This window comes from Gymnoscopelus braueri, assembly GCF_963280865.1.
Source record: "Gymnoscopelus braueri genome assembly, chromosome: 2".
NCBI lineage: Eukaryota > Metazoa > Chordata > Actinopteri > Myctophiformes > Myctophidae > Gymnoscopelus > Gymnoscopelus braueri.
Genome location: NC_137604.1, coordinates 3,176,486 through 3,197,268, shown reverse-complemented (window position 1 = coordinate 3,197,268; position 20,783 = coordinate 3,176,486). Strand labels below are relative to the sequence as shown.

Genomic DNA, 20,783 nt, shown 5'->3' with positions numbered 1-20,783 from the left:
TATTAAACATCCAATTAAATTACATATAATTATTAATAATATGATTTATATGGTTATTATTGGTGATACATATTTATTAACCCTATCATTTATGTTCTTTCTTTTTTTAAAAGCACCAATAGCACCTTTAATGCTTGAAGGTGGAAACCTCATACGTCCAATACGTTACTTTTCAGGATTCAAATAAAAAAATAGCAAAAGTAGCAGATCTACAAGTTCAAATCGAGCTTGTAGATCTGCTACTTTTGATGATTTTGTGTGACGCTGTAATGTGATCAAGTAGGACGTTCATTTATGAAAGAAAACAACACAAAAAGTTAGAACATGGAGATAAGTGGTTTCTGCCCGGCAACAACGATACGTTTACCTGAAGCAGTGATTTAAATCAACCAATCAGGTGATCAGTGGGCGGAGCCTCGATCATATAAAGCAGAGCACAGACTCCTGTGAGTCATTCTGCAGTCAGGAGCCACAGTGACCATGTGGCCCCTCCCCCTCCTGTTGCTGCTCTACACAGCAGCCATCGTCCCACCAGTGACATCACAAGGCAAGTGACCTTTAATACAACTTTATACTCTTACTCAGTGGTGGAAAAAAAGTACTGACGTTCTTTTACTTAAGTAAAAGTATCAATACTGCAATGCAGAAGTGAAAAGGCCTGTGAAAAGGCCTATCTACAAGCACACAACGTGTCGCGATGCGACACGTTGTGTGCTTGTAGATCTGCTATTTTCAAATAGCCTATGTATAAAAGAGGGCTAAAGTGGTTAATATGTGTTTTAAAATATAATCATTTATAGGATGAAATGAGTGAGGGGACACATCATGTTTATATAGTCAAACAATATGTTATCATTTTGTAATTCCTATTCACTGATTTAACAACACAACAGCCCCTGAAAGGCTAATATACAACACAAGAAAGACAACTATTTATTTCACAGTGAAGAAGACATAAATATGAGTTTTCTCATTGATTTAAATAACCTTACATTACACAGAACCACACAAGAAACAAGTAAAAAGAAAGAAAAAAAAAGATCGCTAAAGTCTGTTTCTCTTCTCAAGCCACGCAGCTCGCTCTCGCGCTCTCTATCTCTCTATCTCTCTCGCTCTCTCTCTCCCGCTCGCTCTTTCTCTCTCGCTCTCGCTTTATCTCTATCTCTATCTCTATCTCTCTCTCTCTCTCTCTCTCTCTCTCTCTCTCTCTCTCTCATATATATTGTTGAATGCTGTTCTAAATCCTAAACCAGGAAAAGTAATCCAGGCTGGACCAAAGTTGTGTCTAATAGTTGTGTTCATCTCACTGCTTCATTGGATCAGCACCTGGTGCAGGAACCACTTAATATATCTTATATAACCTATATCTGTCTCAGACATATAAAACCAGCAGAATATAAACCAGCTACATTCTGTCTTAGTCGCGTGCACATACATTTTGAGGGGCAGGTGGTCAAGTGAAAACAAGAATGAATGACATACTGTCATGGTGAACAGAGAGTTGGCAGTCGCTGGATGTGTGTGGGATGCGGGTTTGTGAGGGCAGGCCATATTGTGGCATGTGTGTGGATTGTTGGTCTGTGTGATGCGTGTGATTGCTGTAGGTGATTGATGTGGTTGGCATTGGTAGTTATAACATAGTTTGGGAATGTAAATGTGAGCAAATGATGGTAGTGCAGATGAGTGGATAGGAAATGGAAATGAGTGAAATGCGTGGATGCAAATGATGCTAGCATGTGAAAAGACAGAAGAGTTCATTGTTATTGTTATATAAATGTGGCAAATATGATATGGGCAATGTAGTTTCACATACAAATGTAAATGTTTTGGTCACCCTGTTACTGGCAAACGTAAAGTGAAGGGTGTTATTACGTTGTACCGCAACCAATGTCATTGTCACAAAACCTTGAGGAGAGATGGGTTTTATGGCTCTTTTAAGGGAGGGATATGTTATATATATATATATGTTATATATTATGCATATGTTATATATTATATATACATTTATCATTTTGTCGCTGTGCAGCAGGAACCAGCTAACGCAATTTTCAGCTTTTTTCCCCCCGTAAATCAACTCTATTGAAATATTTAATAGAGATGCACGATATAATCGGTAGCGTATCGGAAACGGCTGATATCCCTAAAATGCCATATTGGTATCGAACCGATCCCAAAATAAACCCGATTAAATTCACAGATATTGAGAAGCAATAATAAAATGACAGAGAGCAGTCTGTCTGCCTGTCTCTGTCTCTTTAAGAGAGTCAGCTGTAGCCCCTCCCCCCTCCACACACTCTGCATGCCGTGTCTCTCAGACAGAGCACTGAGCAGCAGTATTTTTCATCACAGCAGGGTTAGTGGAGAGGGGGGTTTACCATCAACTTTCACCAGTAAAACAAATTAAAATAAAAAAATTCAGCAATGAGCTCAATATAAATATAATATATAATATATCGGTAACCGATCAGTATCGGCCGATATGACCCAGCAAATAATCGGTAATCGGATATCGGTCATCATTTCATAATCGTGCATCTCTAATATTTAACCAATGAAAAGTATTAAAAAGCGCCTCTGACAAAACCTCCCAACTCCATTGGATCCTCAAACTGTCAAAACCATGCAACCCTCTCCTGCTGCCGTTGCACAGCACAGCGCCAGTGAGCAAACACAGACCGAGGAGGAGCAGCACATAAACAAACTAAACAGGAGGGTTTTTCTCCCTGTAGTCTGTTAAAACTATATGCAGTGTACCTGTGTGTGTGTGTGTGTGTGTGTGTGTGTGTGTGTGTGTGTGTGTGTGTGTGTGTGTGTGTGTGTGTGTGTGTGTGTGTGTGTGTGTGTGTGTGTGTGTGTGTGTGTGTGTGTGGAAGTAAATGTGCTAGCAAGTGAAAAGAAAGAAGAGTTCATATAGATGAGTTGTGGCTAGATGTTTTTTATTGAAGGAGCAGAGCAGTTACATTGTACAGGTGTTGTTGGCGCATGAAAGTAGTTGTAGACAATTAGTTGCACAGATATATTTGGCAAAACAATGAGAAGTACAGAAGTCAGACATGGTGACTTGATATGACATATTTCAACAATGCAAAGGTGGTTGGGGTTCTGCAACAGAGGGTAATGGATTCATTCTTATTTTGTAAGTGTAATGGAAATGGGTTCATGATCAGAGTAGTAGCAAGTGTGTATAGAGATGTTTGTGCAGGTATATTGTGGAGTTAAGCGCATGTATATTTGATCAAGGCATCTGCCGTCCATGTGTGTGGATGTAGGTGGTAGTATGGCTGGTTGGAAGTTGTAGTGTTCTAAGAGTTGCTTGAGTGGATGGGTTGGATTTTGTCTTTGGCAGAAATGTAGGTCTCAAATGACAATGTGTGCTTTGGTGTGGTGTTGGAGTCGGTTAAGGTGTGTAGGAAATGTGCGTGAGTTTGTGTTGATCTATAGATGTTTGTGACAACGTCATTCGATGTAATGGAGGTCATTTGGAAAGTGTCAGGTGTAGCATGTGTATGTTTTACCATTCTGTCTCTGACTGTCACAGCTAAATGCACTGTGTATGTTTTACCATTCTGTCTCTGACTGTCACAGCTAAATGCACTATGTATGTTTTACCATTCTGTCTCGGACGGCGCTGAGTCGGTTGAAGGTGTGACTTTGCAACGCTGGCTCAGCGGTGCCTCTCGTCACCTCTGTCGGTGAAAACGAGTGAAACACATTTTTCAAACACACACACACACACACACACACACACACACACACACACACACACACACACACACACACACACACACACACACACACACACACACACACACACACACACACACACACACTGATACAGCATACATGGTGTACAGTCTAAGTGTAATGTCAAATCTTTATCATGAGGACACTCCTGCATGTAGGTAAGCTTTCTTTCAGGATGATCATTGTCATGTTTTAATGTTTTTCTTCTCATTCAGGTGATTATCCAGTGAGGCTGGTCGGTGGTTCAAACTCCTGTTCAGGCAGAGTGGAGATGTACTACGATGGCAGATGGGGGACGGTGTGTCATGATCATTGGGATCTGGATGAGGCCCAGGTTGTGTGTAGACAGTTAGACTGTGGAAAAGCTCTGTCAGCACCAGGGAAAGCCCATTTCGGACAGGGTGATGGAGACATCTGGTTAGATAATGTCAGGTGTTCAGGCAGTGAGTCACAGCTTTCACAGTGCAGACATCGGGGGATTGGAAACCACGACTGTAAACACAGTGAAGATGCTGGTGTTGTTTGTGCAGGTAAATATGAATTTTATTGCAAATAATAATGATGTTTGTATGTGTGTTGTCATCCTATCCTATATTAAAATAGACGAAAGAGAGGACGGGGGGGGGCAGACCTCTGACGTCACGCTCATGTCACCATGACTCAGCCATAACCATATCAGGAGTTCCCAATGCAGCTACGCCCAATGTTGAGCTCATAGGACTAGATAGTACAATCCCTTAGATGAATCAGCACTTGGTATTGAGTGGGGTATAGGGGGTCAACACTTCACTGGGGTCTTCAGGTGGGCACCCTCCTTCATTGGTGTTTTGTTGATGGCCCACAACACCTCCACAGGGCTCAACGGCTACACCTGACGTCCCAGGTTTGTATCATCATCATCATCATCATCATCATCATCATCATCATCAGCCAGAGATACATGCCTCTAGGCATAATAGGATGAATGCATATTGTACAGTCCATTGCCCATTTTCAGTGTCCACCTTTCGACTTTCAACATGTTATTTTCATTCATATTGGGAATCCAGGCTTCGTATACTGTTGCTAAAACTGCTGCAGAAACATTTGAAGTAGGCTACTGGTTCTAACCACTAGCACACTGGTCAAAAGTTAAAGTAAAATCGGGCACTCTGAACTCTCAATGACCCCAATCAACAACTGCAGGTCCACATGTTACTTTGTGGTGTACATCCGCCCACCCTCTATGCAATTTTAATATAAGATAAGTAATATATTGCACATATTACACTTCAGACAGTAATATGTAACAAGATTTATTATTTTAAAATCAAGGTAATAAATATTATGTAATATAATTAAAAAATAACAGTAACTTGTCCAACTTGATAATGCAAGGATTTAGGATTAGTGAATGTAAAAACTAAACAGTAGGATGACCACTGATCATAGATCTCCTCTTGAAACCTCCTCAAAGACCTCACTTTGAAGACCATTGTGTTAAGTATCTATATTAACATAAAGTGTAATCCTGCAGGTAACAGGCTGATCCTTAAAGGTGGTTCCAACCCATGTGAAGGCTACATTCACATATTTCATAACCATGAATGGGGCTTCGTTGGAGACGATAACTGGAACCAGAACAATGAAGATGTGGTGTGTAGGAGCATTGGCTGTGGAGAGGCTGTGAGCGGACAGTCCTACACAATGAAACCTGATAAAGCCAGTATATCTGATAAGGTCTGGATCAATGAGGTGAGCTGTGACGGGTCTGAGGATCAGCTGTGGAAATGTCAGAACTTCAGAGGTTGGGGGGTCAATGTCTCCAACCAGGACTCAGTGAGATGGATTACATGTTCAGGTAAGACCATAACGCTGTGTGCGCACACACGATCGCACGCACGCATGGTCACACACACATTTATTTATATATATATATATATGAAGTGACGAGAAAAAAAACGATAACGACGACAAACGGCAGACGTGCTAACGGGCTAATCGCTACGTTTTTCCCCGGTGTTTGATTTCCATCGATGGGCGTGGTCTCAAAGACACTCGGCCTCGGCCCGACCCCGGTCCCCTGTGTTGGAAAAAGGAGCATTCCTCGTTCTGCTTTTCCCACATGAACTGGTTTCCCACATGAACTGTAACATACTGTTTATATATAATGTATGCATGTGATGTATCTGAGGTGATTGACTGACATATTGTTTTTGTTTAATTTCACTGTTAAAATGTTATACATTTTTTTGTAGATAAGATTGAAATGAGTTTGGATGGTTTTAAATGTGCCGGAGCTGTCCAGTTCAACACAACCTCAAATGGAAGAAATTCGAATGACTATGTTTGTTCTGACTACTTTGGTAAGAGTTACACTGCCTGTATGCTCTGATTTGTTTCTACTGTACAATACACCTTGAACTTAAATGTTCCCATTTGTCATTATATATTCCTGTGATGCCCTTATTTAAAAAAGAAGGGTCTTTACCTGTAGTTTGAACAGCATTAATGATTCCCTCTCCCACATTGTTGGTGGATTTTTTTCTGTCTGGTCTCTGTTGTTAGTAGAATTTCATATGATTCCAATAAAATAAAATAATAAAAGATCTGTATTGTTGGTTCCTCTGGCATAAAGCAAAGGAACAAGCTGACCTCGTGTGCAAAGATCTCAAATGTGGAACCGCACGAGATGTGCCTGATGCCATGAAAATGACATCACCAGAGGGATTCAAATCCAACTGCAAGACAATTAATTGTACAGGAACCAGAAATGAGGATCATCTGTGGCAGTGTGACCCTCAGCCTGCTAACTGTTCTAAACCTGCTTTCATCACATGTTCAGGTAGGATTGTTTACCTCTGTGGTCTTCATCAATATATTATTATCAGCTCTGTCAGTATAGACACATGCACAGACGTGCACACACACACACACACACATACACACACACACACACACACACACACACACACACACACACACACACACACACACACACACACACACACACACACACACACACACAAAATGAATGGTCAAATGTTTTATGCCAAAGTGTTGAAACATACAGATTTATGTTACAGGTCATCCCATCTTCCGGCTGGTAGACGGGGATAATGTCTGTTCTGGAAACATGGAGGTGGAGGATGGTGACATGTGGAAGATCACCTGTAATGAAAGCACCAGAAGTGCTGATATGATGTGCAAACAGCTCAGATGTGGAACCGGTGTCACACACCACTTTAACTGTGACAGGAATCAATCACTTCCACCGACACTGACATGTTCAGTTAGGCTAACACTAATGTGTAGAACTGGTAGTTTCAGCACTAATCTATCAAGACATATTCTGCTAACGGTGAGTTATAGGCCAAAACGTGAAGTGGGCCGTTGTAACGCCACCATGAGACGATAAAAAATAAATATGTGGAAGTTCTTCCTTGGCCCAGTGGGAATGTGCGTACAAAGTTTCACAGTAATCAGGTGCTGCGTTCATGATTTGAGGCATTTTGTTCAAAACAGACCACTCATGCAAACTTTGGAAGCCAATCTTAGCCTAGCCTGCCCCAACCCTCCTGATTTCGTGTATAAAGGGGCGGGTGTATAGAGCCGGAGAGAGATTGCGCCTGATCCCATTGGTTCACCGATCTGTCCGTCAACCCCCGCCCCGTTAACACAACATTACGAGCGACGCCCACTGCACTCTGGTTGGTTGGGAAGTGAAACACTTCCTCATACCCAGTACAGGCTATGGTTGGGCCAGGCTTTTATTTTTTAGCAAAACTAAACAATAAAAGCCTGGAGATCGAGGCTAATCTTAGCCAATCAGGATGAATTGTGAGAAATCGGACACATACGTCTTGATCATATGACTGTAGAGATAATGTGTACTGATTTGCGTGATGTTTGGACGAAATCCGTAGGAGTAATATGAATTAAAAAAAAGGCGAAAACATACAGTAGTCATTGCACGTGTCCCCATGGTGCCTCTGATACGCCCATATATGGGCATATCGATGGGATCGTCAGTGCGACATAGATGTGAGGTGTAGTGGCCTGAACCTCTAGCTATATAAAAGCCATAAGATCTATTTGATGGCAGTCTTCTTTGGAATACAAAATGATGCACATTAAAGAAGTTTTCAAAGATCATTTGAAACAGATAAAACAGATCATGTTTATGTGATTTAACTCATTATATCTTTAAATGATCTTTTAACTTGGTTCTAACCTTTATCTTCTAACAGAAAGGATCAACATAACTCTCATGGACAATGGAAGTGTCAGTGATTGCTCTGGTACAGTTCATGTCAGTAGTTCTATGGGTCTGCAGCCTGTGTGTGGCTCAGATTGGGACAGAAAGGATGGAGAAGTGGTTTGTAGAGAGTTGGGCTGTGGCAAGGTGAGATCTTATTCTTTATGGTTAATATATGAATGATCACTTATCTGTGTTACACAGACCTTACAGGTCCTTCTTTACACTTTAAGCCCACATTTACATGACATGTTATTGTGTAATGGCATGACCAGTCACCATTATGTTTTTGCCTTTGTGCAATTAAAATACCTATCTCTCTCTCTCTCTCTCTCTCTCTCTCTCTCTCTCTCTCTCTCTCTCTCTCTCTCTCTCTCTCTCTCTCTCTCTCTCTCTCTCTCTCTCTCTCTCTCTCTCTAGGTGATGTACACCAGCACCACAAGGACTCAACAACATGGAATACTGGACAACATGAACTGTAATGGCACTGAGGAATCACTGTGGCACTGCATGGCCAAGTACAATGACTCTGTCCCATGCACTTCCAACGCTCATGTCACCTGTGAAAGTAAGATAATGATGCCTTATTTCATTATTGTATGTTATTGCAGGCGTTTTGGAGGAAGTTATTAGGGCATAGCTCTGAAAGAGGTAGCTGTTGTCTGTGTGTCTATCCTGAGCTATCTCTCAAATCGCTGGGCAGATCAGTGTCAAATATCTTGTGCTCACTGTCATTAGTCAGAATCAACTTTATTCACATCACAGGTTTACAGGTGTAAAAACACTGTCAGACTGTCTTGTTCAGCAGTCAATAGCAGCCTGGTGGAAGCTGTTAACTGTCAGAAAATTGATTGCTCAGGGTCTCTGCTCTCCATAAAGTGTCTTGAGACAATGTTGTGATTTGGCACTTTAATAAAATTGAATTGATTTGAAAATTGAATTGAAATTTGAATTCATGAACCTGGTGTTGCTCTTGATACTGTGGTAGGTCTCCTTGTCCGGCCGCGGTCGTTGTAGGGGTTTGAACAGTTTGTGGCTGGGATGGTGCTTGTCCTTGATGATGAGGTGGGCTTTGACTACACATCGCTTCTTGTACAGTTCCTGGAGCGCAGGGAGCTCGCCTTCCATTATGCGCTTGGCTGAGCGCACCACCCACTGTAGGTTTTCTCGGGCCGTAACATTTTTGTACCTGATAGAACGCCTTCAACTGAGCTGTTGTAGTACAGCTTGAGGATGTGGGCTACTACTCCAAACCTCTTCAGGAGGTGAAGCCAGTACAGTCGTTGTATCAGGGCTGTGGACAGTTCAGAAACCTGTCGCTACATAGTCGGTCCATATGTAAATAATTGTAACTTTAAGTCAAAGGGGGGATGCAGCCCCGCCAGCTCCATTGTTGCCGCCACTGCTGTTTCTGTCTACTCAGTCTCAGAGGAGGGCTGTGGACAGTTCAGAAACCTGCCTACCAGTGACATCATCGGTAGGCAGGTTTTGTAATTTCAAACAAGAAGATGGTATAAAGGTTTTAACCCCCCCCCCTCCTCCTTCAGAGCCCAAGGTAGTGTTCATGAAAAATGGAACGTCCTGTTCTGGCCTTGTGGCAGTAGAGCATGATGGGAAGGACTACTGGCTCTCAGGAGCCAATGAGACGTGGAACCACACTGCTGATGTGGTGTGTCAACAGATGCATTGTGGGAAAGCCACTGACGTCAACCTGTTCCCTCATGTTCCTTCTGGAGAACCTGGAGAAGGAATGGAGAATGAAACTTGGAGTGAGTCCTACAACTGTTCCTCCACAGAGAGGTCACTCTTTGACTGTCCAAAGGACAACACAACGTCATCCAATCAGAGCCTTGCTTTGGTGGAATGTTCAGGTAATGTGTTTTAAATGCTGCTGCTGGGTATTTTCTTTTTTCTTTTAACGAAAGTAACCTGCAGCTAAAAAGAAACAAGTTTTTCTGATTTAAGTGATATGAGCTCTAAGCTCTTCCTTCATGTTAAGCTGATCATCAAACTGGATTTTCCTGTTTATCATCATAACTTTATTTCAATGACAAAAAATCATTCACAATGGCATCCTAATCCACAGAACATAGTTTGATAACACCTCTGTGATATTCTTGGTATTTGTCATTTGATTTCAACATGTTCATTTCAACAGGTACTATAAATGCCACCCTGACAGAGCAGTGTTGGGGGACAGTGCAGGTGTGCACCCATGCAGGCTGTGGGGGGGTGTGTGCACACACCTGGACTGATGCCAATTCTGAAATGCTGTGTAAAGACCTGGGCTGTGGACACGCTTTCACCGGCATCGACCAGAACAGTGAGGGTAATGTAACCATCCTGGCAATGTACCCGACCAAACACACCACCAACCTGACTGAGAGCATCATTGTGAAACATGACACAGACATTTACTGCAATGGCAAACCGGCCGTTGTGGTTTGCTCGGGTAAAAGATAAGAAATACCCACACTACATTTAGAATATGTACAGATTTGTTTGTTTGCAGTTTGTTATAAGCTTGTTGTTTTTGTCCACTTCTCCTTAAGTTGATACATCTCTTTTTGGTAAATTCACAAAATGAAAGGCCCACCCACTCCACTCTGTGACTGGTGGTGCGGTCACACCCAGGCCTGGCAAGCTCTGCTTCTAACCCATTGACTTGCATGTTAAATTATGGCTTTTCCCCTTAAAAATAATCGATCATTTCAGGAGCAAGAGCTTCAAAATCTCTTCTAAATCTAGTCAAAAAGGCCTGCAGTAGGCTATGCGCTGGACAAATGTGCATGACATTATTTCAATAAACTAAAAACATGGGAAATGTTAGAGGGAGTAATAGCCATGGATACACGACGGTCGACTGTTACGACCGTCATGGATGAACTTCAACCTGGTGTTTGCACTTTCTCCATTAATGGCCCGTACATCTACATAAACGTTCATATTTCAAATATAAAGTGGCCACGGATGTTACATTTATGTACGGGCTCTCAGAAGTACCTGTATCATCCGTATTGTTCAATAAAAAGCATTTTAATCTGATCGGTGGGCATTTTCTCCATAAGCTTTCAACTGAGCGACCCTATCGGTTGGTAGGTGTATTGCACTCTGATACATTATGAGAAAATGGCCACTGATCGGATTAAAATGCTTTTTATTGAACAATACAGAATATACGGGTGCCTTTGAGAGTCCCGTGCATAATTGCAACATCCGTGGCCATGGGGTAAGCACTTTATATTTGAAATCTGAACGTTTATATTAGGCCTGACCTCGACTAAGTCGACTAGTCGACTGGTTAGTCGCGGGGGGTCCGAGTCGACTAAGTGTCTCTTTTTTAGTCGACTGCCAGTCGACTAATGGCAATTAGTCGCCAATTAGAGTCGACTAAACAAATCCTTAGTCGGGGACAGGCCTAGTTTATATAGATGTACGGACCGTAAATGGAGAAAGTGGAAACACCAGGTTGAAGTTGATCCATGACTGTAACGGGAGTTTTCATGTACCGCAGGGTAAGACTGCAGTAGCAGTTCATAAATAGACTTGAATTAATATGCTTTAACGTACGGAATCCGAAACAGGCAGCGCTGTGATTCAGAATTTTGTTACGATTACGGTGATTAGCAGCCTATTATTGACACCACCTGGGCGAGTGAGTCGTGTAACTTTCCTGACGTTAGCTGTATGTGTTCAACAACACAGCCATGCAGCCTTGCAGTTTAAGTGCAGATTTTAGCTTGGGAAAAGCAGCCTCCAACGGGTTTGGGTACGTGGTTCATAGTCACCATTGCGTTATCGTGGTATTCCTATTCTTGCTATTATGTTGCAAATGATTGTGTGTGTGCGGGCGAAATAACATTGACAGCTATGGCAGGTGACGAAAGCTTGCCAGACCTATGCCAGGCTAACAACGGTTGCTAAGCTGGCATTGGACAATCGCTTTTGGGGTGGGGTTTAGCGAACGGTCCATTGTCTATAAGGGCGCGGTCATACCACACTTTTATTTTACCTATGGGGCGGAATCTGCCAATGCTTTGTCAATGCAAATGCGTGGATTCATGGTCTTGCACATTTTTCACTCGAATCCACGCATTTGCATTGACAAAGCATTGGCAGATTCCGCCAATAAAAGGTAAAATAAAAGTGTGGTGTGACCGTGCCCTAATAATATTAATTCAATGGTACTTTTGACATATGTTAACACTGTCCTGCATGCATAGGAAATAGTTTCTGATGACATTTTTACAGTTTGATACTGTTTCCATGCAGACAGTGTCGAGGCTGATTTCAAGGATTCCAGAGATCATTGTTCTGGGAATCTGAAGATTCTCTATCGAGGCCAACGTTACCCTGTCTGTAAAGAATCCCTGATCAACACTGATGTCCGAAACACCATCTGTAAGGATCTGCAATGTGGAGAGACTGGAGAGACTCTTGGATTCTTTGGACCTTTGAGACACAGTACAGTCATATCAGGACTGATAGACCGTAACATTAACTTGCAGGACAAAGGACATTGTTCTCTTGGTGGCCTCCAGTGTTCTGGTATGTCTAAAATGCTTTGTTCGTATTTATTTATTTAACCAAATTTGTATTATATAGATACTGTATAACATAACATTCCATTAAATACAGATCACTTGTGAATGTGAAATGTTGTAGGTTATCGGCGCTTGAACTGAGAGAATCATGAATATGTCTTGGTTTTCATTAACTATGCTCTGTCCCTGCTACTTCTCTTCTTAGACTGGCAGAAGATCAGACTACAACGTTCAAAAGAACCTGGAAGAGCCTCTGGAGGAGATGTGTTTGTTTACAGTAAGAATGGTTCCAGGATGGTCTCTAACAACGGCTGGACAGAAACAGAGGCAGAGAAACTGTGTCGTGATCTCAACCTTGGTGGATATACAAACCATACAGCATCAGCAGGTTCTTCTGATATGTGGGAGAAGAGCTTCAACTGTACTGATGTGAAGGAACCAAAGAGGATCTGGGACTGTGAGCGTGACAAGAGACCCTCCGGGAACCAAGGAGTCTATCTCCAATGCAAAGGTAATACCAATTAACCCAATTAAACCAAGACCTGAGGCTGATTATACAAATACCTTCTAAATCATAGTTTTCTAACTTTTTTTCGTGCCAAGAACCCCCGGAATGATATGTATTTGGCCGAGGACCCCCATCTGAAAATGTTTTGTGCCAGGGACCCCCAGAAGAGAAGATTTGTGTTTTAAAAAATGCCAAATTATTCAAACATTTTCAAACACTTTAAAGATTTTTCAAAAGTGTTCAAAAATAGCAGATGTAAAAGCATGCAGCGCGGCACAAAGTGACACGCTGTGAGTTTTTAGATCTGCTATTTTTCAGAACCACTGTACTAAACCACTGTTCTAAATCCTAATAGTTTTCTGAAACACTAAAACCTAAAATAATGCTTTTCCAGTTTTAATGGGTTATTACTACACAGTCAGTGTTAATGGGTTATTACTACACAGTCAGTGTTAATGGATTATTACTACACAGTCAGTGTTAATGGGTTATTACTACACAGTCAGTGTTAATGGGTTATTACTATACAGTCAGTGTTAATGGGTTATTACTACACAGTCAGTTTTAATGGGTTATTACTACACAGTCAGTGTTAATGGGTTATTACTACACAGTCAGTGTTAATGGGTTATTACTACACAGTCAGTTTTAATGGGTTATTACTACACAGTCAGTTTTAATGGGTTATTACTACACAGTCAGTTTTAATGGGTTATTACTACACAGTCAGTTTTAATGGGTTATTACTACACAGTCAGTTTTAATGGGTTATTACTACACAGTCAAATCCAAAAATTCCCAAATACTCCTAAATTAATCAATCCATATTGATTCCATGTACACATTCAGAGATAGATTTATTTACTCACAGAAGCAGATTTAATACAAAGACTGAAGTGGGGAAAAGGACAGTATTTTCCCCTTCATATCAACCAGTTGAGGGATGATGGTTATTTAGGCCTTATCAGCCTCAGGGCTCTTGTTTAAAGTAGATGATTTGAATGACATCTCTAAGTCACTCCAGATAACATGTTTATTTCAGACTCATCAGATCTGTGTGGTTGTGGGATTAGAGATTGTGTTTGTTTGTTTGTTTTTGTGGAGATTTTATTTCTGTTTTCCCAGGAAACCCTGTGGTTACCCTGAGGCCATCAGTGAGATGCTCTGGTGTGGTGAGGATCAATGACAGCCCGGTGTGCAGCAATCATTGGGACAACAAACACTCACAAATAGTTTGCCAAGAGCTGGGCTGTGGTGATGCCCTCTACTTTCAGAAAGAGAAAGGATGGTCATATAGGTCATATGGGTCATATGGGTTCCACGTCCGTTGCCACGGCTCTGAGTCCACACTGGGACACTGTGAGACAGAGATGGACCAGTGTGGTGAAGACCTGGTGTCTCTCTACTGTAGAGGTGAATGCTTTGATAACAGTCTCTCTTCTGGTAGCTATAATATAATAGTGTGGTATTTGTCTCTGGTATCAAAAGGCCTCAGGCTGATTATGATGACACATTAATGATGTGTTTGTTAATAGTCTAAAGTGAAGCACAGTGGCTGACCTTTCACCTTTCAGTTGCTGCTGCTGCTCGCACTGCCCCCCCCCCCCCCCCCCCAACACACACACACACACACACACACACACACACACACACACACACACACACACACACACACACACACACACACACACACACACACACACACACCATGATGTCAGAAAGTGTTGTTTTTAATGTTAGATTAGAGAAGTGATGACACGGTGGATACTATAGTCTACTTGCAACACAATGTGCTTATTATTATATTGTTTCCTCATGTGACTTAACATGAAAAGTAGGTTGGTCAACAAGCGCTCATTAAACAATGATATAATAATAATAATAACAATAATAATACTAATACTAATACTAATACTAATAATAATAATAATAATAATTATAATAATAATAATATACATCTGCCAGCCTGTTGCATTTTATCACAGATAATCGGCAAAAATGTACCCCAAATGCTCTTTTACTTTTGCATTGCATACAGTCATGGACAAATTGTCAGAGTTTCCCTGTGGGATTACTGTGAGACTACATCAAGGGAAGCAGCAGGGATTCAGCAGCTAGAAGAGTTTTTAATTTTAATCAAAATAGGTAGTCCCCCCCCCCTTCAGATCTTCAGTGTTAAAGGCAGGGTAAGTGATTTACTTTGGTTAAAATAAGTGTTAGATAGCTCTATATTGTGATAGTACTCATTGCTATAGAGTGTTTGTTCAGTAAAAGGAGTCTTCCATGTCTCTCCAGCTCTTTATTAAACAGAAAATGCATTTTCAGTACTCTCTCCTGATTGGCTTAAATGTTGTCACCTACCTGAAAATGTACTATATTGTGTTTATTAAAGAGCTGGAGAGACCCCTGTGACCGAACAAACGCTCTGTAGCAATGATTACTATGTTATGGCCTGGCTCTAGGCCTCAACAAATAAAGGGGAAACGAGAGAGAGTTTCAACTAAAAATGTGTGATTTTATTTACAAATACTTAATAATGATAACAAACATGTAAACAATTAAGTAATATCGCAAACGTAGGGGAAACACAAATGCTCTCTGAGTGGCCATGTTAGGGTGTGGCCCAGGTGGAAGGAGAGATAGAATTGCGGAGAGGCGGGTCGTTTATACTCTGTGGGAGACAGTGGCCAGGTGTCTCCCCTTCCCCTGATTACCTCCAACTCCAACTTCCAATCAGCACTGCAACAGAAAACATATACAATAATACAGAATATACCTGGTAAAGGGTCACAACTATCATAATATAGTACTTTAACCCTTTAAAAAACAAAAAAATATCACTTACCCTACCTTTAATTTAACTCTGTCAAATGGAGCGGTTCCGTTTCTGGTTCTGTCACTGACTGATTTCATAATAACACCAATTTGATCTAATCAGGAGACAGAACTCATACAGGATATAGATTAAACAAGAGCAATTGGAAGTGATGACAAATAAATAAGCAGAAAAACATGAAACTGGAACACTATGTAATTTAAGCTGATTAATGGGTACTTTCTGATTGGCTGCCTAATCTGACCCGACCCCCCCCCCCCCCCCCCCCCCCCTCAGAGCCCAAGGTAGTGTTCATGAAGAATGGAACGTCCTGTTCTGGCCTGGTGGCAGTAGAGCATGCTGAGAAGGACTACTGGCTCTCAGGAGCCAATGAGACGTGGAACCACACTGCTGATGTGGTGTGTCAACAGCATTGTGGGAATGTCACTGACGTCACCCTGTTCCCTCATGTTCCTTCTGGAGAACCTGGAGAAGGAATGGAGAATGAAACTTGGAGTGAGTCCTACAACTGTTCCTCCACAGAGAGGTCACTGTTTGACTGTCCAAAGGACAACACAATGTCATCCAATCAGAGCATTGCTTTGGTGGAATGTTCAGGTAATGTGTTTTAAATGTTGCTGCTGGGTATTTGTACTGAAAATAAGCTTCAGCTAAAAATAAAAAAAAGTGCTTCTGATGTAAGTGGTGTGAGCTCGTTTGTTTAGATGACATTCGTTTTCCTGTTTATCATCATAACTTAATTTCCCTCCCAACACATTCCTAATGACAGAACATGGCTTGGTAACAATATGTGTGATATCCTTGGTATTTGTCATTAGATTTCAACATGTTCATTTCAACAGGTACTATAAATGCAACCCTGACAGAGCAGTGTTGGGGGACAGTGCAGGTGTGCACCCATGCAGGCTGTGGGGGGGTGTGTGCACACACCTGGACTGCTGCCAATTCTGAAATGCTGTGTAAAGACATGGGCTGTGGACACGCCTTCACCGGCATCGACCAGAACATCACAGGGACAGTGAGCATCCTGGCAATGTACCCGACCAAACACACCACCAACCTGACTGGAAGCATCATTGTGAAAAATGAAATAATCTTTCGGGACCCTCCCTGCTCCAACAAACCGGCCATTGTGGTTTGCTCGGGTAAAAATACATTTTACACTACATAAAAATACCCACACTACATTTAGAATATGTAATTTTTTTTGTTATCAGATTGTTTTAAGCTATGTTGTTTTTATCCACTTGTACTTCACACCTTCATATAACTTGGATGGATTTCATTTTGTGAAATTCAATGAACTGAAATGTCTTTAATAATGAAATATCAATGGTACGTGCATAAACAATCAGATGTTTTTTAAGGTTTCGAGGCCTATCAGGCTCGAAGCCTTATTGAGATTGTAGGCGTTCTTCCGCCTTTTTTTCAGTTCTGGCCCAACTGCGTGGTCACTTTTTACGAAACTTGGCAATATGGTAGAGGGCTATGCCAAACGGCGAAGACTCGAAACTCAAAACCATTGGCCAAAGGGTGGCGCTGTAGCAATCAATTGGAAAATGCCAACTTTGAACAGGTACAACTCATGCCCTGTTTGACCTACAGCCATGAAACTTCGATACACACATGCGTCTCAACTTTCACATTTTAACTTTTGACCTCTGACCTTTAGATCTCCCACCATTTTGTATATGAAAAGCAGTTAAAATTTGTCTCCTCCTGGGATTTTTGAGCAATCTGCACGAAACTGTCTACACATGTACTTTGGACCTATGCCGACAAAAACATGGTTTGGAAGTGAAAAGATTAAGCTTTTATGAGCCAATTAATATTGCAGTTTTATGACAATTATTCGTCTGCCCCTAACACGTTCATGCAGACTCACATTTGTTTGAATTTTTTGCAATAATGTAGAGGGTCATTCCAAGTATCACTTGGGTCATTCCAATCTTACTCCAATTGGTAATTTTTTTGAAAATCCAAACTTTAAACAGGCAAAAGTCATGCCTCGTATGGCCGACAGCCATTAATCCTGCTTACACATGTGCCTTGACTCATGAGGAACACATCTATCACTTTGACCAGTAAGCTCCGCCCTTAGATTGTCTGCAATTTTGAGCAGTTTGAAAAACATTTAAACCCAGGATTTCTGAGCAATTTGCGTGAAAGTGTGTCATGTGTGTGAACTCCCTTTTCACCAGTTCAGGTCTGTTGGTCCAATGGCTTAATCATCTGCCTTGAAACCACAGGGTCGCCGGTTCAAATCCCACCTCATGCAGACTTCATCTCAATTGCATTGCACACAACATGACTGTATCATTGAATAAACGTGCAATTGTTAAATTTTATGTATGACATACTTTCTTGTGAAAATAGCGATCTACAATCTCACACCTTTTTAGATAGCAACGCGTTGTGAGCTTGTAGATCGACTATTTTCACTAGTTTCCATTCCGAGGAGACAAAAACAATCTTTATTGGTAAATGTTTTGTGAACCAGTGATCTAGAGTAGTTAGCGAAACAGAGGCTTGGTTCATAACGGACGGAAAAACCTATAGATATCAACAGACACCATCAGGGAGGCCATATCTCTAGCTCAGTGAGAAGAGAGGCAGCCTGTGCATCCATACGTCGCTGGTTCGATCCCTGTCCCCAACAATGTGTTGAGGTGATCATCATTTGAAATTCCCCCTATTCCCATGGATTGGATCCACTGCTCTCAACAATCACACCTGTCACATGCACAGTACAATTTTTAGGTACTTTTACTTTACTACTCTACTCTACTACAATTACAGCAGATGACAGCTTTAGTTACTTGTTACTTTGCAGATGTAATTATTAATACAACACCTACAGTAACCACATACAGCCGATCTACAATGTGACGCGTTATGAGCTTGTATGTATATAATAAGCAACCCATGCTGTATGATAACTTACCACACATGAAATCCAATTCTGTCTATCCAATGACTCAGTCAGTACTGCGGCCATAGCTGAGTGGTTAGTGAGCCCGCCTAGGGAGCCAGAGGCCCTGGTTGCCCCAGGTACGATTCCAAGCCAGGCCAGCAAATGTGTTGATGAAATGAAATTTGTCCCTGAGCAAGACCCCTAATTGCTCACAGGCCCTCATTGGAAACAACACCGCAAGGACTTTCATGAACGGACCTGTAAAAGGAATTATCCTTTACACTGTCTACACGCAAGTCTGTAGGTCCCTGGTTCAAACCCCAATTTAACCAGTCCAAATATAATTTACTGAACAAAAATCATGACTTTGTTAATTAATGCATGTTCACTTCTTCTCTCTCTCTCTCTCTCTCTCTCTCTCTCTCTCTCTCTCTCTCTCTCGCTCTCTCTCTCTCTGCTTCTCTCTCTCTGCCTCTCTCTCTCTCTCTCTCCCTCTCCCTCTCCCTCTCTCTCTCTCTTTCTCTTTCTCTCTGCCTGACTCTTCCTGCCTCTGCCTTTTCCCTCGAAACCGCTTATTGCTGCTTGCAGCTATATTTTGTATTCTTTTTTTTTTTAAATAATTTTGATAATTGATACTTTCTTCCATGCAGCCAGTGTCAAGGCTGATTTCAAGGATTCCAGAGATCATTGTTCTGGGAATCTGAAGATACTCTATCGAGGCCAACGTTACCCTGTCTGTAAAGAATCCCTGATCAACACTGATGTCCGAAATACCATCTGTAAGGAGCTGCAATGTGGAGAGACTGGAGAGACCCTTGAATTTTTTGGACCTATGCCGCAAAGTAAAGTCGTATCAGGACTGATAGACCGTAACATTACTCTGCAGGACAAAGGACATTGTTCTCTTGGTGGCCTCCAGTGTTCTGGTATGTCTAAAATGCTTTGTTTGGATTCAAATGTATTTAACCAAATATGTATTGTAGAAATACTGTGTAACATTAGTGTAACAGCTCATTAAATACAGCTACATTGTGAACGTGGACTGTTGTAGGTTACTATCTCTTGAACTGAGACAATCATGGATAATTCATTAACTATGCTCTGTCCCTGCTATTTCTCTTCTTAGACTGGCAGAAGATCAGACTACAACGTTCAAAAGAACCTGGAAGAGCCTCTGGAGGAGATGTGTTTGTTTACAGTAAGAATGGTTCCAGGATGGTCTCTAACCACGGCTGGACAGAAACAGAGGGAGAGAAACTGTGTCGTGATCTCAACCTTGGTGGATATACAAACCATACAGCATCAGCAGGTTCTTCTGATATGTGGGAGAAGAGCTTCAACTGTACTGATGTGAAGGAACCAAAGAGGATCTGGGACTGTGAGCGTGACAAGAGACCCTCCGGGAACCAAGGAGTCTATCTCCAATGCAAAGGTAATACCAATTTACAACCCAATTGCAAGAGGAAAGGTAAATCGATGTAAATCTTTTTTTGCAGAAACGTTTAACATCAACGTTTCTGGACTACAAACATTTAACATTTTAGTCATGTTACATTTCAACGTTTAGGTTTATGGTTACGTTTAGGATTCGAGTTAGGTTTAGGGTTCGTTAGTAGGCTACATGAAACTGCCATGGTCCACATTTATAGGCATGTTCACGAGCAACGTTTTTTGGGATTAAAAAAATCCCCCACAATGTACAGTCACAACGTTATCTCTGGCAACCAGGCTGATTATTACAACACAGACAAATCCAAAATTGCCAAATACTACATTTTACACATTTGGAGATGAATTAGTCGGCTTCCAAAGTCCCATAGGACCATTGGATCAGCGCTTCTGGTTTCCCACTGCAGAGCTGGAGCAGCGCCTCTTGAGGCTGTAGAGCCCAATACGGGAGTGGCAGTCCTTCTGACACTGCTCACATATGAAGGAGGTAGCGGGTCTTTCAGACAGGTTTGTAGTACTTCTATGGGCCCTCTTCTCATCCCACTGAAGCA

The 20,783-nt window shown here is 41.6% G+C and overlaps 1 protein-coding gene across 1 annotated transcript; it reads left to right on the top strand.

The window, feature by feature from the left end:
* Positions 1-480: 480 nt before the first annotated feature.
* LOC308075265 (scavenger receptor cysteine-rich type 1 protein M130-like) lies at positions 481-20,265 on the top strand (the record flags this gene model as incomplete). The annotated part of the gene is made up of 11 exons (XM_080414998.1): positions 481-547; positions 5,261-5,584; positions 9,529-9,852; positions 10,140-10,433; positions 12,254-12,382; positions 12,731-13,036; positions 14,159-14,446; positions 16,146-16,466; positions 16,688-17,014; positions 19,434-19,625; positions 19,910-20,265. 11 exons carry the CDS (start codon positions 481-483, stop codon positions 20,263-20,265), a joined length of 2,928 nt encoding a protein of 975 aa, XP_080271124.1.
* Between the last annotated feature and the right edge of the window lie 518 nt (positions 20,266-20,783).